General features: G+C 49.4%; 1 protein-coding gene across 1 annotated transcript in view; it reads left to right on the top strand.

The window, feature by feature from the left end:
- MID2 (midline 2) overlaps positions 1-21,112 on the top strand; it is a 173,099-nt gene that overhangs the window by 126,588 nt on the left and 25,399 nt on the right. Inside the window, exons 5-7 of the mRNA XM_064517997.1 lie at positions 11,436-11,584; positions 13,135-13,262; positions 14,496-14,639. Of these exons, the coding sequence (XP_064374067.1) occupies positions 11,436-11,584; positions 13,135-13,262; positions 14,496-14,639 (421 nt within the window). The remainder of the gene's footprint in view (positions 1-11,435; positions 11,585-13,134; positions 13,263-14,495; positions 14,640-21,112) is intronic.

The raw sequence follows: 21,112 nt of genomic DNA, 5'->3' as shown, positions 1-21,112 counted from the left end.
AAGCATGACTCCATCTCTGTCCAAATGGCTCCCATGGGAGTTTATAGTATGTGTGCACAAGCCGTTTTCCTTTCTTATTGAGCTCGAATGTACTCTAAGCTCCAGCTGAATGCATCCATCCCAGCACCAATATTAAGTCAGAGAGCTCTTCCTACTTGGAGCATCGTCACCCAAAATACAGATTTTTTTGCAGGCAAGGGATTGGAAGTGGGTTACACTGTGTGCGTGTGTGAGAGAGAGACCCAGTGTGACACTCAGATTTCTGCACCCTCAGCAGCAGCTTTAGCATGTATGCGTTTTTAGCCTAGCCACTTGAGAAAACACGCCTTATGTAACGGTACCGTCTGCTGGTCCATCTGCCTGTCTGCTTCTCACTTCCCACCCTCTCCCCCTAACATCTTTTGACCCTGTTGTCCAATTTCAGCCACGCTTGGCAGAGGACTGGAAGTCTCAAAGATGTTATTTTCCTACAGGTTTCATGAGAATTGGCAACTGGGTAGAGGAGAGAGGCCCTGGTCAGTGCCCAACGATGGAAGGAGATGCAGAGCTCAGCTGCTTATAAATTCCCAGGGTGTGAGCCAGTAAACTTGTGCCCGTGCAGCTACAAGCCCAGCACCTGGCCTAGAGAAGGATGTTGGGAACATGGAAGGAAGCTAGAGGTGCCAGGGAGAAGAACGGGCAGATGGGGGAGGTCAGGAGATGCAGGGCAGAGTCCTTAGGACTTGTTAATCCCAGTGGTTGGGGAACCGCTCGTTGCCTTTGCAACATAAGCCAGTGCAAAAGAGCAGTGAATGATGCTCCTAAGTGCAGCCACACCAGACCTTTTGGAGACTCACCTTCCAAGACGTGACAGCACCAGCATGGTAAGGCCCGGAGCTGGTGCTGCATACCACCCACCAACCCACCACCTCCGGGGAAGGAAAAGCTGCACTGCAGCCCTGCTGCCCCTGCAAGCTTCCTAGTTGCTGTCCCCACTCACCTCCAAAATGCCCAGGGCTGCTGAGTAAAAGTCCTGTTCTTTTTTCGCCGACATGCAAATTGCTTTGCAGGACTTGCTCCTTAGAAAGTTGCCTGGAAACAGAAAGGAGCTTCTTTGCTGGTGAAATTGGGCTGGAGATGAAAATGTGCCACTTTGCAGCACTGTAATGACACCCATATAGTCACACCATGCTGCTGTAGCTGGCTATGCTGAGGCTGAAGAAAGCACAGCTCAGTGCCAGGCTGTTTGCGGGCCAGTCTGTGTTTTGCTCTTGGCTGTTCAGAAACAATGCAGGGAACGAGACATCTGGAGAACTGTTGAAGAGACGGATTTGCTCCATCCTCTCAGCAGCGTAACACCTATGAGCAACCATTTCCAAGTGTGAACGGGAAACAGCCTTTTCTAGGAGCCCCAACCTCAAACACTTGACAGTTTAAAAAGCCAAAAAAAAGGGAGGAAGTACTGGAGACTGCAGATATTTTAAAGCACTCAGACTGCAGAGTGAGAAATAGTGCGTTCCTGGTGAGTTGCCATTTAGTTTTCCATTTGTTCTGGGCTGTTTTTCCTGACAAATGGCCCAACGTATGGTGCATGTCACTGCATTGAACAGCTTGATCGCAGCAGCACATGGCCTTGGAAAAAGTGGCAGCCCTGAGCCAGGGAAGGAAAGTCACTACAGAGGCAAAAATGTCAAGCCAGCAGTTCATCCCCAGCCAGAGCCAAACTCCCCAGGCACTGCTTGTGTCAGAGTTCAATGCTAAAGTAACATTCCCCTTTCACAACAGCAGCTTTGAAGCCTGGCGCAGCTTGGGGTTTCTTTGAGTTAGATTTCAGACCCAATAATCTGAATAGGTTTCAAACAGAACTCAGCTGGAACAAAGCCAGCCCTCAAGGCTCGGTTCTGCTCTCACGTGGGTTTAATCCTGCCGATACCCGCCTGCTTCCCTGCTCCCCGATAGTGTGAGAGCAAGCTGGGTGGAAAGGATGCCCTTCTGCCTCTTGGCTCCACGGAAACTGCCAGCTCTGCAAATGAGCCTCTCTCTCTCCCTCTCTCTCATTTATAGACAAAAATGTATTGGGTATCCAGATGGAAATAGCCTGTGCACTTGTCCATCTCAGAGAGGTGAGAGGAGAGGGCTGTGATCATGTTTCCCTGTGGGATGGAGCTCTGAGCCTGGCTGATAGTGGGGAAGACAGAATATTGTGACGTTCATGTGTGTAATGGACCACAGAGCAGGAACTTGGTCTCTGCTCCCCTTCCCACACCCTCTGCCAATGTGGGGTTTACAGGCCTTAGGGGAAGGATGGCATTACAAGGTTTAATTGGAGTGAATGCCCGGGGAGGCCATATGGAGAGTAAGAACACAGTGCATAGGTGTGCAATGGAGGTAACAGTGCCATGCAGTTCTGGGAGGAATTAGGTGCTCCGTAGCATGTCTGTGTCACCTGGTTTGATAGCTGTGATATGGAGCTCCTCCAGCTCCGAAATGCAGAAAGAGAATGCTGTGAGGACCAAGCTGGGAGGGAGCAGGAGCAGCAGCCTGAGGTTTGTGCTCAGTCAATGGCAGGAGCAACAGATGCCAGAAGAGGAGGCAGTGAGCGGCTGCAGCTCACAGGAGGAGTTAGCAGATAGGCAATATCCTTCACACTCCTGGACAATGCCTCCCCGGGGACTGGGTTGGAAATGCCGGGCACTTTGACGTAAGGAAGCTGTGCCCAGCCTGTGTGCATCTTGTGTTCCAGTAATCCTAGGAAAAAGCCCTTCCTGGATGTGTGTGTCACACACGTGTCTTTGGAAACCCACCAAAGGCTGGATACAGGAGAGCCCACATGCAACACCTGGCTCTGAGCACGAATGTGCCCAGCCTGCCACACATGGTGGGACTGGTGTCTTGTGGTGCTCAGATTCATGTTTTGCTGCGGCTTGGATACCACCACTGAGCAAATGAGACTGTGCAGCGCCCCGGTGAGATGGGAGTCGCTGCTGCTCATCTGTAGCGAACATGGTACTGAGGCAGTGAAAATACATGGGAAAGAACCAGAAGATAGAGAAAATCACTGGGGAGGATGAGAGAGGAGGGACAGGAGAAAAGCACGCAGCTGTGCTGTCTTGAAGAGCACTCTGCTACAGCTTGGATCTGCCCTGCGGGCGTCAGCACCCGTGCCACCCGCTCATGGCAGTAGCAGGTGCTGGAGTCACAGCCCAGCCCTGCTGGGCACAGGCCAGGGCATCTGCACCAATTTAAGCCACAGCAGAGGCTTTGTCTTTGATTAATGCGTCCTCACTGCAATCTCTGGTCATTCCTGGGATGTGGCCAAGGAAACGTGCTGTCCGGGTGCACAATCAGCTCCTAGGACTGATCGTGTTGAGAGCAGGGCTTCTCCCTGGTTCTTCCCACCTGTAGCTAATTGCTATTCTAGTGCTCACTTAGTTCTTTCTTGAAACAAAAGTCTATTTGTTTCTCTTCCTTAGTCTCCTTTTGATATTTTTTCTGATCAGCCTGGTCAGCAAATGAACCATCTATTAGCCCATTAAGTCCCAGCAGGAGACTCACCTCCTTGTGCAAATAGCCATTTTCAGTTCTGTATGTCTGCTGCTGCCTAAGATGAGCCTGCGTTTCCCCCTCAGTGCCCGTGCTGGCACTTCCTCCCGTGACATGCCCTGGGAGGAGGCACAACAACACTTTCTGTGGTGTAACTCGTCAGCATGCTGGGCTTACCTTTACCTGAAGCTAGTAATTCCCTGTTAGCAGTGCCCTATTTTCAGAAGACAGTATTGTCCCTTGTTAATAGCTGGAGTTGCATCCCAGAGAGTCTCTTTGACATTTTCCTTATTGAATATAGCTATGCATAGCCATATCACAACAGTATGATCACATCATCACAGGTTACAATAAATCAGTAGCTATAATTGACAGCAGCGTTATTGGTATAATGCTGTTTGCCTTTCCCATCCAGCAAAGCATTTCTGCTAATCCTACGTACTTACCTTTAGCCAAGGGCAGAATCTGGCTGGCTGTCAGCTTCTTACTATTTTCTGTAGCTGTACTATGACACTTGTATGTCCTCCTGGTTCCCCTTCTTCCCTGTCATTCATCCAAACTGACATCCTCTTGCTCACTAATAGTTTTGTTCAGAGCTGTGCTCCGACACACCATAAACTAGGAAGCGAGACAGACGTGAGAGGCAAATGGCAATAGGTATGGAATGATCCACACCATCATTTTCGATTCTGTATCCCTGGCTTTATTCATCTGTATCTTATCCAATAAACCAGCCGAGTCCACTGCTCTTCGGATGGCTGCTTCAAGTCTTCGCTGGCCATAGCACGTGCCCTGAACAGTGCTCCACTAATTGCAGCCCCGGATTTGCAGCGGGATGGTCGGAGGTGTTCATTCAGGCCGCGAGGAGCCCTGGGCTCCATGCTCCGTGCAGGCTGAAATCCCAGGGCACAGGAGCCAGCATGCAGTTCTGAGAAGGGACTTTTGGCAACCCCAGCTTTTCCAGGCTCATAATTCAGCCCCCGAAATAATGGGATTGAATGAAAAATCATGGGACTGTCAAAAATAATCAGTGAAAGAGTCTTTTCAAGGGCTTTCCTGTTTCTGAGGCTCATCAGGTCACATTCTTATGCTTTTTGCTGCAACAAGGAGAGAACTGAAGCATGGATAGAAAATGACAGCAGACTTTCTGATGCAATCACTTCACTCCAGGAGCTGTGGCTTTAAAAATATTGCATGATAAAGTGGTGAGCCCCTGGCACTGCTGACACAGTAGTTATGGTATGGGATGCATCTCCACATGGATGCTCTCCTTAGAGGCGAGAAGTGTAGCAGGGCAGCTTGGTACAATTACATTCATTTCAATTCTCAACAAGGAGTAGATGCAGGATCACAAGTCATCAGAACTTTCTGCCCTCCTTTCCTGGGAAGAGACAAGGAGAGTTAATATTTAGGAACAATTTTTACTTACTTAGAGGAAACGTACCCCCACTGCCGTAGGTCTTTGAAGGGCCAGCTTGGCTTCCTCGAGAGAGACTGGATATTTGGTCACACCACTAAAAACTGTAGGCTTTATGCCTTTCTCAAAAATGCATGAGCTCTGAACACCTGTTCTTTAGCAAAGCCAGGTTTGTAGTCCTGGTTAGAGAAAAACCCAGCAGCAGTGACTGCAGTTTCTTAGCAGGACACAGCACCCAGCTGCTGCAGCCTGGGCACCTGGCAGAGAAGAAGATGCAGGACTCTGGGGACAGTGTGTGTCACAGTGAGCAGTGTAACAGCTGCCTTGTGTGTTCCTCTCCCAGAGGGGCTTTCCTAGGTGGCCTGGCCTCTGTTTGCAAGGGTCGCAATCCAGTATCAGCTATTAGTCACTGTTACAGTCGATTGCCCTGAGTACGGGTGCAGCTGACAGCCCAGCAGCAGCAGAGCTCGTTGCATTCGGCATGCTCTTAGCCCACCTTCATGTCAGGTAGTAGGACTGCTGTGACAAGAAGGGTTTATACAAATTTGGCTTACCTTGTGTTTTTTGCTGGTCAGGAGTCCCTCACAGTGAGTTCTGTGTTCACAGGGTTGTGGACATTTGCTCACAGCCTCAAGTGCCATGGCAGCGGGTGGGAGGACGTTGCCTCACCACCCAAAACCAGCAAGCCTGGGCTTGTGGTGAGACCCCCAGCATGCTGCAGTGGCACTTGGTCCCAGTGACACAGCACAGCGTGTGCCAGCTCGGCCCTGCCACAGCGGCGTTTGCAGCATGGTGAGGGCTCTGCAGTGATGGCCCAGGGCAGCTAGCTCACTGCTGCTCTCACCTCCTCGCTGTCAAAGTCACAGAATAAAATATGAAGACAAGACAAGGACATGGTGGGTTTTAAAGCAAGGTTAGCACCAGCGTGCCCACAGGGCTGCCTCAAGTGGAGCTTGCAGAGCAGCGAGCCTCTCTACTGGCGGCAGACCTTGCCATTAGCACCCAATGTTTTCTCTTCCACCATTTCTCTTGCACCATTGCAAACAAGCAGAGCTTCGCCCATATGCCTTGGACCTAACCTACACCCTCTCTCACCGTTCTCTCAATGCTCTATCAGTGCATCCGAACTGTGACTCACAGCCGCTCACCTCCACATTTCCTGACATGGTCAGGTTCAGGATCGTATCACTGAGTTTGTGCATGCCCAGGTGCCTGGAAGAACAAAGTTTTGATGGTAGAGAGGTTCTGGTTGCAGAAATAGCCTCTGCACAGAGGTAGTTGGTAAGGTGGAAGGGCTATTGAGGCTGGGCACAAAGCCTCGGGGTCCTTGCCGGGCTCCAGTGGGATTTGGAGCCTCTTGCCTTGAAAGACACGTGCCGCGTGTGTCCTACCAGCCAACCAGAACTGGCTTTAGGCAAACTGACTGCGGCAGCCCACATCTCAGCTCTGACGAGCTGCTGAGCATTTATCCATGTGCACAGACATAATTAACACCTGGGTCAAGCTAGCTTAGGTACATGCAGGCACACCTTTACCTGCCTGGGAGCACCACAGAGGGGTGTGCATGGCGGTGGTGGAGTAAAATAAGGTTTCGCAGGAAGGCCACAGGAGTATATTGGGTAGGTGGCAGCTGGTGGGGCCCTGAAAGGAGTGTTTATGAATTCACAGTGCATTTTCTACTGCTGTAATTCAAACTACATGTGAGAATAAGTCAACAGTGAGTCACAGCCCATGACTTTTTGCTGTAATGGAAGCAAGCTGACTGCAAGTCTGTTATTGATAACGTGGTTACTTCAGCCCTCAGTAATAGTAACAAATCTGTCAGAAATCAAAATGTCATATGGCATAACAAGTGCTACCTGTTTCATCCGGTCCTGCTCCCATTCACCCCTGCCACCAGCACGCGAGCTCTGTGTGTTCATGTGTCTGAGCATCTGGGAGTTGTCAAAACGCTGTGGGGGGATCAAAGCTACTAACCCATAGAGACTTGCTCTCCTGCCTCCTTCCCTCTCCCTGCTCCCCTCCTCATGTTTCCCTGCAGCCGTCCGGCTTCTTCTGTGTTTGCTGTACTCTGCAGCTGCCTCTCCCATCTGCCAGGAGCCACATGATGTGGTCACACCGGACGTGACATGGTCATCCTAATCTGTGATCTTCTGGGCAGCTACACCTGGTGCCAGAGGTGACAGAGCAGGAGCAGGAGAGAGGCAGCAGCGCGGAGTCACACCAAGGGGCATCAGACAGGGAGCCAAGTGTGGAAATGGAGACCTCCAGAGGACTAGGAGAAGGAACACTGGCTGTGGGCAGTAAATCTTATGTGGCACAGGTGCCAGTGTCCAGCAAATGTGTCTGGCAGGTGGATGGAGCCAGCAGGGTACCAGGGGCTCTGCAGGAAATGGCTCCCTTCCTCATCTCACTTATGGGCCCCTAATGATCTCTTCTCTGATGCTGGCAGCACAGTGGGCAATTCCCAGGGACATGTAATCATGGGTGCCATTACTCAGCTCTGGACTGGCCTACCAGCCCCTGAGCGGGAGATCATAGCAGGAAGAATGCACATCTTGTCAACTGGGTTTCACCCATTCTCACTAATGACATCTTCTCTCCACTATCCCATATTGCTTTTGGGGATCCAGGGGGACAGGTGAGGGGACAGGTTGAGGATGCACTTAGCTCTGAGTTCCCATCTGCACAAACCCATTGACCTTGGAAATTGAATGAGTGTGGGTGGCTGAGACTCAACCAAGATTAGGCTGAGATGTCAGGAGGCTCAGAAGAGCAACCAGAAGAGGTTGCAGACCCTTGCTGTGACTGACTGTCATTTGCCAACCCAAGTCTGGCTCCATGTCAGTTTATTGAGGAACATGTTTCAGATCCACTTGACTCAAGGCACTGGTTGTGGGATTGCCCAGGTGCCTTAACCTTCCCATAATTTATCGCAAATTTGCCTTCTTCTGCAGGTTGGCGGGCTGCTTCAAGGGCTGCCCAGTGTTGAAATGGTGAGGGCTGGCACCTGAATATCCCTCTGCGATCCTGTAGGATACCGTCAATTGGCACCCAGGTGTGTCTCAGGATGCAACCAAACCCTTGGGCGTGCAGAGGGGTGCACAGTTGTATACTTGGCTTGAGTTGCTCAGAGGTCATTTGTTGGCTTTTCTCCCTTCGTTCAATCTATTTTGAGCTCCTGCAAAAGTGCTAAGGGAGCTGCTCAGGCTGGGAGTTGCTGGAAAGAAGCCTGTTTTCCTAGACCAGTGCAAGGGAGAGCAGGGCTGTGGTGTCAGGAAGGGGATTAGCATGATATTTAATTGTAAGAGCACTGACAGCGCTGACACCTTGAAAGAGCAGCTCAAGTATTCTCTCTGTCAGCTCCAAAAGCTCTTGCTCTTGTTTCTTGTCAGATTTTCAAACTGTGGACAGGGGTTTCAGATTGACAGTGTGCTCCAGGGCAGTGGCGGTAAGCGAGGAGCTGCCAAGTGAGAAGCTTTGGGAGCCGCTGTCATGGGAGCTTTGCAAGGCTCGCAAGATGCCCTGCTCTCTAGTTAAAAAAGGAAACAAGGAAATAATCTCGGAGTGTGAAAATTCAGCTGGGAGGGGAGAGCTGCTGGGCAGGAGCAGAAGGGAGCAAGGCAGGCGGCGTGTGTCTGTGCACAGACATCTCCAAGCGGTTCTGCGTGCGCTGGGGCGGTGAGAGGCAGGGCTGGCGGGGGGCTGTAATGCGGAGGCCGTGTGGCTGGTGGGCAGCCCTTGCGCCGAGGAGAGAGCAGGAGAGGGCTGGGGTAGGTGAGCGTGCAGGTGAGGACTGCGAGGTACCGGTTGCTCCTGTCGGAAGTGGGCTGGGAGATTTGCATGTGCACACGGTAGTATGGGCCAGAGAGGGCAGGTATAAGTCTCTGTCATTTCATTCTTGCAGGATGAGTCCAGCATGATGCTTGGTTGCCAGTGTCTTCTAAATAAGCAAAAAGGCATGCTGTCTCTCCGGCTGATCCCTCATGCACACTCCTGGCGGATGATCTGTTTAATTTTAAAATACATTTGTGCAGTGCCTTTCAGGAGAGTCTAATGTGTGGTACAGCTGAAGAATACAGGGCAGATGTCTGAAGTTTATTTCTGAGCCTGCTGTTTCAAATATTCCCAGTTCCATCTTCTGAAAGGTGCTTTCCCCTCCTCTAGGCATCTGCAGGGTCCTTCACTGCATACACACACACAGTGGTAGATCAAGGCACAGGGCAGTGGGAATTTATGTTTTGTTAGCAGTTGCCAAGTTGCCCCCTCTCAAGATGGTTTTCCAGATACAGAATGGCTCCCAGTTTGGTCATTCATGCAATTTCCATTGTGCTCATACACTTCCTTTCTTCTGTGTCTTTGCTGGTGCCGATGTAGGACCCAGGAGTGCCCCGCTGAATCAAAATATTTTCTCTGGCACCAGCCAAGCATCACACAGCAAGAGCAATGGTATAGTGTGTTTTAAACACATGGTATTGATCTCAGCACCTTCAGCTCAAGGCTTTCCTGAATTCCCCTGTGCTCCTAACCAGGAAACGTGTGTCAGCTCCAGGCTCCTCTGCAAATCCCCTTTTCCTCAGTGACCTTGTCTGCTTCTGGCTCATGTTCAAGTTTTTCCATTTCCAGTGTGAAGTTGTCTAGTTTCTGACAACTCCCCGTTGCTTCTGAATTTCATTTGGTTCTTTTGCCAGTCTTTTACCCACTGCTTGGTATCTTCTGCTTCCTAGCTATTGAAAAGGAAAAGGAGGGATTCTGGCAGGGTTTGAGAGCTACATTGTGATCGAATTTAAATTGGTGCAGTCTGATGTGAAATCAATGCCAGGCTGGCTGCATGTATGTGTGTGCATTCACGTTGAGAAGGGAGGGAAAGAAGGGGGTTAAATCTAGTGATTATTTTGTCATTGGACCCGTAGACCTTAATTCAGTAGACCCTACAAAGCATGACAGCTCTCTGTGTTGTGGAACCATTGCCATCGGTGAGCAACACCAGGGACACTCTGGGACTTGTATTTGCTGCTGGAAAGGAGCTATGCTAAGGAAAAAGCATCTCTAAAACTGTGCATTTCTCTTTCTTACCTAACAACAGGAGTAGCTTGATTGCGCGATTCTGTTTTCAGTAGGGGAGGTGGGGGGAGTGCTTGTGTATAGTGCAAGGATAAGAGTTTCTCTTTAAACTTACCTAGAAACCTGACTTTCATTCAGCTTTGTCCTAGCTACCTGGAGGATTTAGGAGTTTTGGGGGAGTAGCAGCTAGCTGAGTCGTGTCCTAAGAGGACTTTCACCTAAGCACCCTTCTGAACTTGTTCCCTAGTTGTTCAGCATGGTATTCCCCTGAGTACGGGCATGGAGATTTAGCCTAAGAAATAACATTTGTTCTGGTTTCTTTGCTTGCCTCACTGCTGCCGAGTCCCATTATTTTGCAGAAGAGAGAGAGATGCCATCAAATGTGTCGTCTGTGTTTATTCCTTTATGGCTTGTTCAGCGCTGTCTTAAGCCATCAATAAACATCTTTCAAGGAGTCTCGTGGTGAGAGAAGTGAAGATTCAGGCATGGTTTCCCTGGCATCGCTTCATCTCCCATTTTCTGTGCTGGCTGAGCCACATCTGAGTTTCCACTAGACTCAGCAAGAACAGTGGGGCTGCCAATGGCAGGGGAGGCCCTGTGTCCCTGCCGCAGACACCAGACTGTGCAGGACTCGCATGAAACTTGTGTGGAATGGAGCAGAGCCCATTCACATGCCCTATTTCTAGATGCAAGTTGGAGCCTGGGCTGGTTTTTCAGCTCAGTGGCAGTGAAGCTCTCTCTTACTTCCCTGTGTTGTGGGTATCTCACCTGTCCCTCCTTATCGCAGCCTGTAACTGCAAAATGATTTGCGGTGGGAAAGGTGATGTTTTCCAGCAACAAGTCTGAGCTCTGCTGTTGCTGAGCAATGCCAAACAAGTGTGAGGTTTCTTTGCACTGTGCTGAATTGCTTTGCAAGAGTGCTCCTCTCCTGGCCACGTTTGCAGGGAGCCAGCCTGGATGTGCTGAGGGAAAGGACGGCACAGTGCAAATAAGACTGTGAGCATTTGTGTGGGAGGAGTAAAAAGAAGATGTGTTGTTCTCTCGTTTTGATCACATGTGGGACCTTTAGAGCTGCTCAGAAACTTTTCCCTGGGGCTTTGCCATCTGTAATCAAAAATTAACATGGAAAGTGTGTTGGTCCTCTCCCTTCCTCTCCAGAGCCTTCGAAGACATTTCCATGCAGTTTCTCTGCTTCCTACTTCCACTGAGCAGCTCCTGAGCTTGGATGAGGGTTTCTCCTTTGCTTTTCAAGCTCTGCCTGTTATGTGCCCTGGGGCTGGCTTAGCAGGCAGGCCAGCCTCACTGTCTGCCCCAGCCCCAAACAAGACAGCTTGAGCCAGCTGATCGGTGGGCCCAACTCTCATGGCTCCTTGCAAATCTTCTCTGAGTGCTATTTTCTGAGTATTTTCATTTCCTTCTGCTCTTCTCTCAGGTGATGAAGCTGAGGAAGTTGGCCCAGCAGGTTGCTAACTGCCGGCAGTGTCTCGAGCGCTCAACGGTGCTCATAAATCAGGCAGAACACATCCTGAAGGAGAACGACCACGCGCGATTCCTGCAGACAGCCAGGAATGTGGCGGAGAGGTAAGCTCACAACGTAGCACTCGTTGGCGAGTTTGGTTCTGGTTGGTGTGTGGGAAATTGGTGACAGCACAGCGCCTTGCTCCCTCAAAGACTGGTCTGCCCAGGGAATACTTCATTATCCCCCCCTATTTTCCAAAAGTCTAAATGGTTACAGCTTTCTTCCATGCTGCATGCAGCCATTGCTGGGCAAGGAGTGGGCTTGTTGCCTTTCCGTGTCACTTGTGATATACAGCACACTTTCCCCAAGTATCATATTGCTGCAGAGCTGAATAGCCTACTGTGTGGTGTGGCGCAGTCAGCAAACAAGACTAGAACAACAAGAATTTAAGAAACATCTGTGAGAATGAGCTGGCTGAAAATAACCGGAATACCGGGCCAAGTGAAACATTCAATGGTCTAGGTAGGGTTCACTGGCTGAATAATAACAGATCTCAGATGATGTCTCAGCAACACCTGACTTAGAACCATGAATTGCTGTAGGGTGAGTCAAGGAGCAAGGATGAAGGGAGGCCTTGCACCCGAGGCACTGAGTGATTCAGATCTGCAGCAGTGTCCCCACTGGGGAGCTGACCTTAGACAAGTCTTGAGAAGTTTCTCTGCCATCCAAACTAGAGCTGGTCAGAGCACCCTTGGTACACTTAAAATGCACGTAGGTGGGTGGAGGCTGTTCGGGTCACACCATCGTTGTGTCAATGATGTTACAGCAGTAGGAAAGGTTAGCAAAGATGTCTGCGTCACAGACCCAGCCTGAACCTCCTCATGCCGTAGCCTAGAATGGGAGATACCATGGCAGGGCCTAATGAAGGTGGACATCTAGTGTGCATGGGGCCAAATATCGGTCCCTGGGAGGAAGAACTCAGAGAAATAGTGGCGTGAAGAGAGCTCAGGGGTCTCCAGCTCTGCTGCCTGCTCACAGCAGGGCTGTTGCCAGCACCAGCAAAGACAGCCAAGACTGAGTCCCTCCCAAAGATGGAGCCCCCCAACCTCTCCGGGGACCTGTCTCAGCATCCTGGGGAAGGAGCTTTTCCTAATGCCCTATCCAGCCCCCACGGTACAGCTTGTGGCATCACCCTTCAGGCTAATGCCTGGAACCACCAAGAAGCATTTGGCTCCTCCACCTTTACCCCTGCTCTTCAAGCAGCCATCGCTGCTGCCAGGTCCCCTTTCACATCCACTCCGCCCACCCATCTCCTCCACTGCTCCTCGTGGATCCATGCTCCTGGCTCCTACCGATTTTGGCAGCCTCTGATAAACCCCACTTTTTTATAACCCTAAAGAGTGACCCCTACGATTATTTCAGCAAACAAAGGGGAATGCTTCTGTTGCTATTGAAACAAGATAAACTGGCCCCATAGCCCCATTTCTGGCCAGTTGTCGCTCCGGTTCTCCCATGAAGCTCTCCCCGCTGGTTGATGCAACGTGGGTTGCTTGTGGTGTGTTATGTCACTGCAAGGCAGTTTGCACCCTTTTAATCGCTCATCTTGCTGCTGCTGGGAGTCGCAAGCGGTGTGCACCCTGATGTATATTGATGGTCTCTTCTCTTCTTTCAGGGTCGCCATGGCAACTGCATCCTCTCAAGTTCTGATACCCGATATCAATTTTAATGATGCCTTTGAAAACTTTGCTTTAGATTTTTCCAGAGAGAAGAAGCTGCTGGAGGGGCTAGATTATCTAACAGGTGTGTGCACAGGCTGGCTCCCTACCGCGTGTACCACACTTCTTTCCCACAGCCTTCCTTCCCTGCATGTTGCTGAGGGCTGGGAAGGGTATTTTAAAGCAAACTAGATTGCCAGTCATTCTTCCCTGTTAAACTTCTGCCCAGCACGGTGCCATAGCTGGTCTCAGCCAGAAGAGAGGCTGCCGTGCCGTCGGCAGGACAGTCCTTCCAGAGCAGAAACACCTTGCCCTCCTCGGTGTGCACAGCATCTCCACTCCCCTCCCTGTGTCATGGGGCACCGTGGCTTTTCCAGAAGTAAGATGGAAAAGTTCAGGAAGCAGGTCAAAAATTATGGGCTCTGCGACTGACAGAGCAGGCTGATGCCCGTAAAGAAATAGCATGGGGAAACCTAGGAAGAGAAAGGTGGATTAACCAATTATTTTACTTTTAATGCATTACGTCCTTTACTGTTTCTCTTTGGCTGCACCTTTTTATAGGGCTCTTTATGTTGATCTACAAACTCCTGGGGGCAGAGACCTTGCTGGGACAAAATAGACATGCAGATTGCAGTTGGGTCTCTTGGTGCTGCCAGAAAACCCATAGCAAAGAATAACAGTTATAGGCTAAACACCAATAAGGACTAGGAAGGGCTCTTCTTTCGCTCCTATACCCAGCCGGAGTGAGGTGATGTGTTGGTAGGAGCAGCACTGCTGCCCAGCTCAGTCATAGGAGCCTGCTTGTTTATGATGCTGTCTACTGTAAAATTGAAGGAAGGAACAAAAGCTCTAAGGAAACTGGGGCATCATTACTTCCATAAATCTGATTTTCTTCATGTTTACGCAGGTGAGCTTAGAACGAATGATCAATGAAAAAATGTCAGCTCTGTCCAGGACATTTATTGAACAAAATATTTATTCCAAAATTAGTGCCAGGAAATAACCTGATTTTAAGAGATTGCTCAATTTGTTTTGGGTTTGAGGTGTCAGACCTCACAGTGACAACAGCAATAACAAACTCCCCTGTTCTGGCACTCTTGAAAACCCACTGCCTCTCGACATTTGCCACTTAGCACAACTGAAAAATTCAGTTAAGTGGGAAGCTCAACATCACATAAAATGAGACAGCTGTTTGTGTCGTAGGAGTCCTGCTCCCAGCACACTAAGCCCATCTCCATTATTATGGGAGCAAAAAATAAAAAAGCCTTGTATATAAAAAAAAACCTTACTAAACTGTGTTACCTGTGATTTTCTGCAGCACCTAACCCTCCGTCTGTTCGAGAGGAGCTTTGCACCGCCTCCCATGACACGATTACGGTTCACTGGATCTCGGAGGATGAGTTCAGTGTCAGTTCCTATGAGCTCCAGTACACCATCTTCACCGGCCAAGCCAACTTCATCAGTAAGTTGTTGCACACCAGCTCTATATGGGGAACCAGAGTCCAGCTTGGGAAGAAAGAGGTCCTTGACCAGACATGAAGAAGTGAAGGCGTTTCAATTCCAGCAGCTGAGGGCTGCTCTCATCACCGCATCCTGCAGCAGCAGTGGCCTACTGGCAAGAGGATGGGGGGGTGCCAGACAGGGAGATGCAGTGGCCACCATGGTCTTACTCTCCCTGCACTGCTGTGGTCGCTGGTTCCAGTGTTTCATCACTCTCAAGGAAGAAAAGCTTTTCCATATATCTGATGGGATTTTCCTCTGCCGCAACTTGTGCCGTCGCCTTGTGTCCTGTCCCCAGGCACCTCTGGGAAGGGTCTGGTTCCCGTCTCTCTCCACCCTCCCGTTAGGCACTTGCAGGCAGCAGTGACATCCCCCTGCGCCTTCTCTTTTCCAAGCCAAACACACTAGTGCCCTTGGCCTCTCCTTGTACCTCCTGTGCTCCAGCCCCCAACCAGCTCAGGGGATTCCACTGGGCTTGCTCCAGTGTGTCCCTGTCTGTCTGGGGCTGGGGAGCCACCAGCTGGATCCAGTGCCCAGATGTGGTGTCTTCCGTGCTGAGATGAAGGGAGGAATCCCTTCCCTCATCCTGCTGGATGCACTTCTGCTAACGCAGCCCAGTGTATGGGGCCGGTCTTGTTGCCTAGGCGCACTGCTCGCTTTGGGGAATTTACCCTAGCGAGGTCTGCACAGCATGTTCTTTGCATCCAACTGTATACACATACCTCCTCTGGGCTTCACAGTGTAGTGAAGAATAGGTCTTTAAAGTGAGGTCCCTACAGAGGTCACCTCCCTCCTTCAAGGCCATTCATCTGGGCTGGAATCCTTTGCTTTGGGACAAGTGGTTGCCCTTGTGGGCCAGAATGAGGCAGTAGATGGTTCAGATGCCTTCCCTAGCACTGGGGAGACACATCTGCCTCTGCACACCTCCCTTGAGGACAGACACAGCATTGCAGTTCCTTGCACAATTGCCCGGCCTGGCCAGGACTTAGGGGAGGAAACCAGGAGAAAGGTCCTCTGAGGACACCTCTCAAGGCTGTAATCCAAACAATGGAGGAGGCAAGAGGTGCTCTGAAGCACAGTTTGTTAACCCTGTGCTGGAGGGCCATAATTGAATTGGTTTACACTGCATTCAGTGTCTGGGTATCATCTCAGTGAAGCATTTGGCACATTAGAGGATCTCATCTGTCTTGTAGTTGATCATTCAGGCAGTACCCAAGTATGTGTGACTTGCACATTGTGATTGCTCCCTGGGGTCATGCAAATAGAACAGAACTGGCTGCTCTGCAGGCTGCAGACCAGAAATGAAGTGTGATTTATTTGCCCTCCATAACAATATCAAGAAAAGTCTCCAGGTAATTCTTTCTGAAAATATCTGTCTTGCCTAATTATTCTTCCACACCAGTGCAAATTTGCTTGCCAGAAACAGGATTAGAGGAATGATGAGGGCTCTCACTGATTTGTATGTGTTAGTACCTAGTCATTTAGGAAGTGCTGTGGTCAAATAGTGAGGAATTACCTGCTGAGGTTGCAGCATCCAGCTTCTGTGGTAGTGCCTGGGCTTTATGGAACCTGTCTTGGTCAGCGTACTTTCTCTCTGAGTTCACTCCATGCTGTGATACCATGTTATGTAATAGGACAGCTTTAAAAGAGCTTTGTAGAGCAGAACCCAGGCCTGCCATGAAATCAAGACAGCAACCTCTTAGATGCAAAATCCATCCTGGATATTTGTTCTATGATGAAAATATAGTAGTTGGCATCACCGTCTATCCAGGCAGGACATTTTCAGCCTCAGTGGGTCTGTCCCACCCAAAACGTTTCCTCCTGAACACATCTGATGTGCTTTTGTGCTTTTGACACTGAGCAGAGATGCCCTTTGCAGGGACTGGACACATGTTGTCACAGATACTAGTTACTGGAGAAAGAGCTGGGCTTTATAGTACGAGAAATATTTTAACAGTACATTTAACAGCTGGCTCCACTGTCTTGGGAGGGAGGTAATCGGATCCAGAGACTTTCTCACTATTTATGGTTGGTTATTTGCAAGGCACCCTCCGGAGGCGTGATGTGTGTTCAAACAGAGCATGCAGGAGAAAGAAAGCTTATGATTATAATGACTTTAGAGAGACACACTCTTCCCTAATCCTGATGTTTGAGTAGGATGGATAATAGAAAGAATAAAGGCGAGACAGAAAAGAGAAAAAGGAGGTGCAGGGAATGGCTTATTGCAAATTAGAGGAAGGTAGAACTGCTCTGGGAGAGTGTCATTTTGTCTTGGGAACACAGTTCTGAGGATCAGGAGCTTAACAGCAAGAATTGTCCTTAGCCCCTAGCACGGGGCAGAGGCTGGTGCTTGGAAGCACATGGCTACTGGCACAAATCTGGTCCAGATCCAAAGGCCATGAAGTACTCTGAGAAACGACCTAGGGGAGTTTCAGCCTCATGTCCTTGAGCCCAACCATGCTGGCAGGCAGAGTGGAGCTGCCAGGCCACGTGCCCTTCACGGGCATAGCTGGCAGAGGACACCAAGCCCGCCCTTTGGGGACCTCAGCAAAGGCTAAAGTCCAGACAAGCCATGCAAAATGAATGCCCTCCTTCAAGGGCATCCCAGGCCATGTGGGGGGCCTCACTTTACCGCTGCTCATCAGCCTCACCTTGGTCTTTAGCAGAAGAGTCTGCGCCCCATAGCAAAGAGGAGCCAGGAATATTTCTGGCAGCTGCTCTCAGCACTGTGCCGTGCTGGGCCAAACACGATCTGACAGTACAAAACAGCATCAGGCAAGGCAAATCTGAGCTGTCTGCTGTTCTGATCAGGCTCTGCGTGTAGCCACTCTGATGTTTAAAGTAATTGTATCTACCATTTCAAAGTTGTGCATCTGACATTAGGGCTGGAGTTTTGTTCTAATACCGTATTAGCTAGGCAGAATTCAGCAGACATCCCGAATCAGCCGAAGGCTTGAAGATAAAACGAGCCATAAATTGCCTGGGGATTCAAACTTAACAAATATGCCAAATGTCTATTTAATTTCCTCCCCCCTCCCACCGAAAGTGATCAAAACAGACTGAGGCTCTGATCTTTTTAACGCCATTGATTATCATCAGGGAGAGCTGGTAAACTGCAGGTTGAAAAAGCCAAGGCTCAAAACTGTGACTTCCCCCAAGGACAGAGGTGTCGCATCTGCAGTATCTGTTTACTTTTTATCATTCTTCCCTGTCATGAGAGTTTATTTCAAAAAGAAAAAGCTGACCTGATCGTAATCAGGGAAAAGAGTTCTTTAGATTTCCACAGAGGTGCAGTTAATATGGGAAGAACATTTCAGTCATAATGCTAAGGGCTATTTACCAGTCTCAGAAGCAGTGATTTATTTCTTTGGGTTCCCAGTGAATCCTCTAGGTGTCAGAAATACGTACATTTTATCAGGTTTTGTAACACTGCCTTTTTTCCCCAAATTTGAGGGGTTTTGCATGCTGAAGGAAAGTTAGTTCATTGGCTTGGTTATAGGAGAGACTCCAGTGAAACTACATGTTTCAGTATGAGAAAAAACATGAAAATATTAACAGGAAAACTAAAATGTATCTTCCAGCTTGTCTGTTCTGAAGTTATGTTTCAAAAAAGCACAACATCCTGACAGTATGGCTCTTGGAATACAGTTTTAGTCCTGATTTTATGTAAGAGCACCTACTATTGTAGGAAATGCCAACAAAATGCCTCAGAATAGGCTTTTGGGGGCTCTGTTAGTTTATCTTAATTATCAGTAAAACATCACTGCTAGAAATGCAGTGTCACAGAACAGGGAAATTGTAGAGTGCACCTTAAAATATTCAGGAAGCTGCCAGAAAAAGGTTCTGCTTGAGACTTTCAAAGTTGATATAAGTTGCATCCCCAGCCTTCCCTAGGAGCCTTTGCTCTTGTTTTAAAAAGCAAGATCTAATGATGATTTATTTCCTTTTGGTCAGAGGTTCGTTATGGTTACCCAGTCCTCCCACATCTAGGATTTCCCATACTCAGCTCTTCTGGGCTTCCCCCAGCCACAAAATATTGCCTTCAGCATTGCCTTTCTCCCTTGGAGCATGGAAGAGCTCAGCTACTGTTTTGGCTATGTCCTTAAATGGTCCTCAGCCTTCATCTCTGGATCTGGTACTTAAGAAAGAAATGTGGGATATGCTAGTATCACTGAGTTATTTAGGTGGGAAGGGATATCTGAAGGTATCTGGGCCAATCCCAGCTCAGAGCAGGGCTGAGTTCAGAGTTAGATCAGGTTGCTCAGGTTTTTGTCGAGCATTGACTGTCTGCAAGGATGGAGATCCCCCGCCTCCCTGGGGCCTGCTCCAGTGTTTCACCACCCTCATCTAGAAGGTTTGCCTTATCTAGTCAGAACTTCCCTCATTGCAGCTTGTGCTGTTGCCCCTTGTCCCATCCCTGGGCACTTCTGGGAAGGGTCTGGCTCCATCCTCTCTCCACCCACCCATTAGGCAGTTGCAGGCAGCAGCAGCATCCCCCTATGTCTTCCCTTCTCCAGGCTGAACAGACCCAGCGCCCTTGGCCTCACCTCGTACCTCCTGTGCTTCAGCCCCCAACCAGCTCGGAGGCCTCCACTGGGCTTGCTTCACAGTGTCCATGTCTGTCTGGGTCAAGGGAGCCCCAAACTGGTCCACCAGACACCACCAGATGTGGTGTCTCCCGTGCTGAGATGAAGGGAGGAATCTCTTTCCTCACCCTCCTGGCTGCACTCCTGCTAACACAACCTGTGGTGCTGCTAGCATTCGCATGGCCCAAGAGATCAGATTTCTGGAGGGATTTAGGTGTGTGGTTTGTACTCTAACGCATTGAAGGTATTGGGAATTAGTCACCTACACGGCTTTTGGGTCTGCATGGACTTTGGCACAAGCATTAATAAGGTGAGATGTCTGCAGATACTGGTGATGACTAGAAACAGCAGTGAGTGGAGAGCCAGCTCTGAAAGAAAACGGAAAGGGACAAACATCAGGAGTGTTTTCCTTGACCATCCTTGTTAGCTCTTCATAGAAGGAATAAAGAAAACAGCAGTTAACATCTCAGAGGAAAGCATGAATAATAAATATATTGTCACTTGGAATAACACATTCAGAACTGGGTGATGAGAACATTTGAGTCCTGGCTGAACTCACGCATGAAGAGACACTGAAAATAGTGGAATGGTTTACATTAGAACTATAAAAACAGCTCTGCTCCAGGGAAAATGGGTTATGTGCTAGGGCTCACCTAGCAAGAACACAACGAGGAGGCTTCCCATTAAAGGAAATACCTTTCCAAACAGCACACAGTTGGCCTGTCAAAACCATCCCCTTACGCTGTCTTTAAAGCCAAGAGCACAGCAGGAATCAGACATTTTTATGGATGACGAAAGCTACAATAAAAAAGATTTTTTTTAAGCTTTGGCAAGAATAGAAGTTCTCGGTCTTCAAGGCCAACCCCTTATTGATTGTTTTTAGAAAGAAACTTGTCATGGAGGCTAAATCACTCCGAGGCCATTTTTGCCCAGCCACTTTCTCCTTTCCTATGAAGGAGCCAAAGCTGGCCATTGTCTGCCAGGAGATAACATCTACCAGTGCTTGTTTGAAGGGTGTGTGCTCCAAGGAAAGCAGCTCTGTATGTAGAATGCAATTGGTATCATATCTGCTTTATTTTGTACTCAAAATAACATTGCCCTGATCCTCTGGGCAATTTCAACCTATATTTCGAACCAAATTATGCAAACACTGATTGCAACTAACTCTTGTCCTATGACTGAGTGATAAACACCCAGCCAGAGTCCCCTCATGGGCATGAGGTCCCACTGCTCCAACAGAGCAGAGGAGCAGCATGGTGGATCTCAGGAAATTCTGACAGCAAGGCCCCAGGAGGAGCTGGCCAGACCTCCTGCTCCTTTCCCACTTCTGACGTGACAACAGAGCACACTCAGCTGGGCGGTTAGGTCACCAGGAACGAATTTCAGTGCCATGCATGCAAGCTGCCCCAAGCAAAGTGACGTGCAGCTGCCAAAGGGCACCAAAAAGTCAGCAGCTGTCAGCCCCTGCGAGGGTCCCCACAGCCCCTGCCTTGCAGCAACCTGCTCCAGCCTTCTTCTTGCATCCTCAAGCTGTTGCAGATGCTGCAGGTTTCCAGCCCTACCCGCAGCTCTGTGTACACCCCACCTTCCACCACTAGCAGCAGGGACTACACTCATTTGGGGGCTAAAAATCACTGTGGTATTTGAGTACATACGGACAGCTTCCTGCCATTGCCTGAGCAAGTCACCTGCCTCCAGGTCTGTGATATGACTCCAAGTAAATTCCACAGTTTTCTTTGGAGAGGCTTCATGTCCCAGAGGGCTATCCTCAGTGCAAGCCTTAAAACAGGAGCTGTTTTCTAGGCATCTAACATACATTTGTACACACATACTCTGGGCTAAAAAGTGT

This window comes from Dromaius novaehollandiae, chromosome 11, assembly GCF_036370855.1.
Source record: "Dromaius novaehollandiae isolate bDroNov1 chromosome 11, bDroNov1.hap1, whole genome shotgun sequence".
Classification (NCBI taxonomy): domain Eukaryota; kingdom Metazoa; phylum Chordata; class Aves; order Casuariiformes; family Dromaiidae; genus Dromaius; species Dromaius novaehollandiae.
Note: the sequence above shows the minus strand (reverse complement) of the source record. Positions and strands in the feature narration are given on the sequence as shown.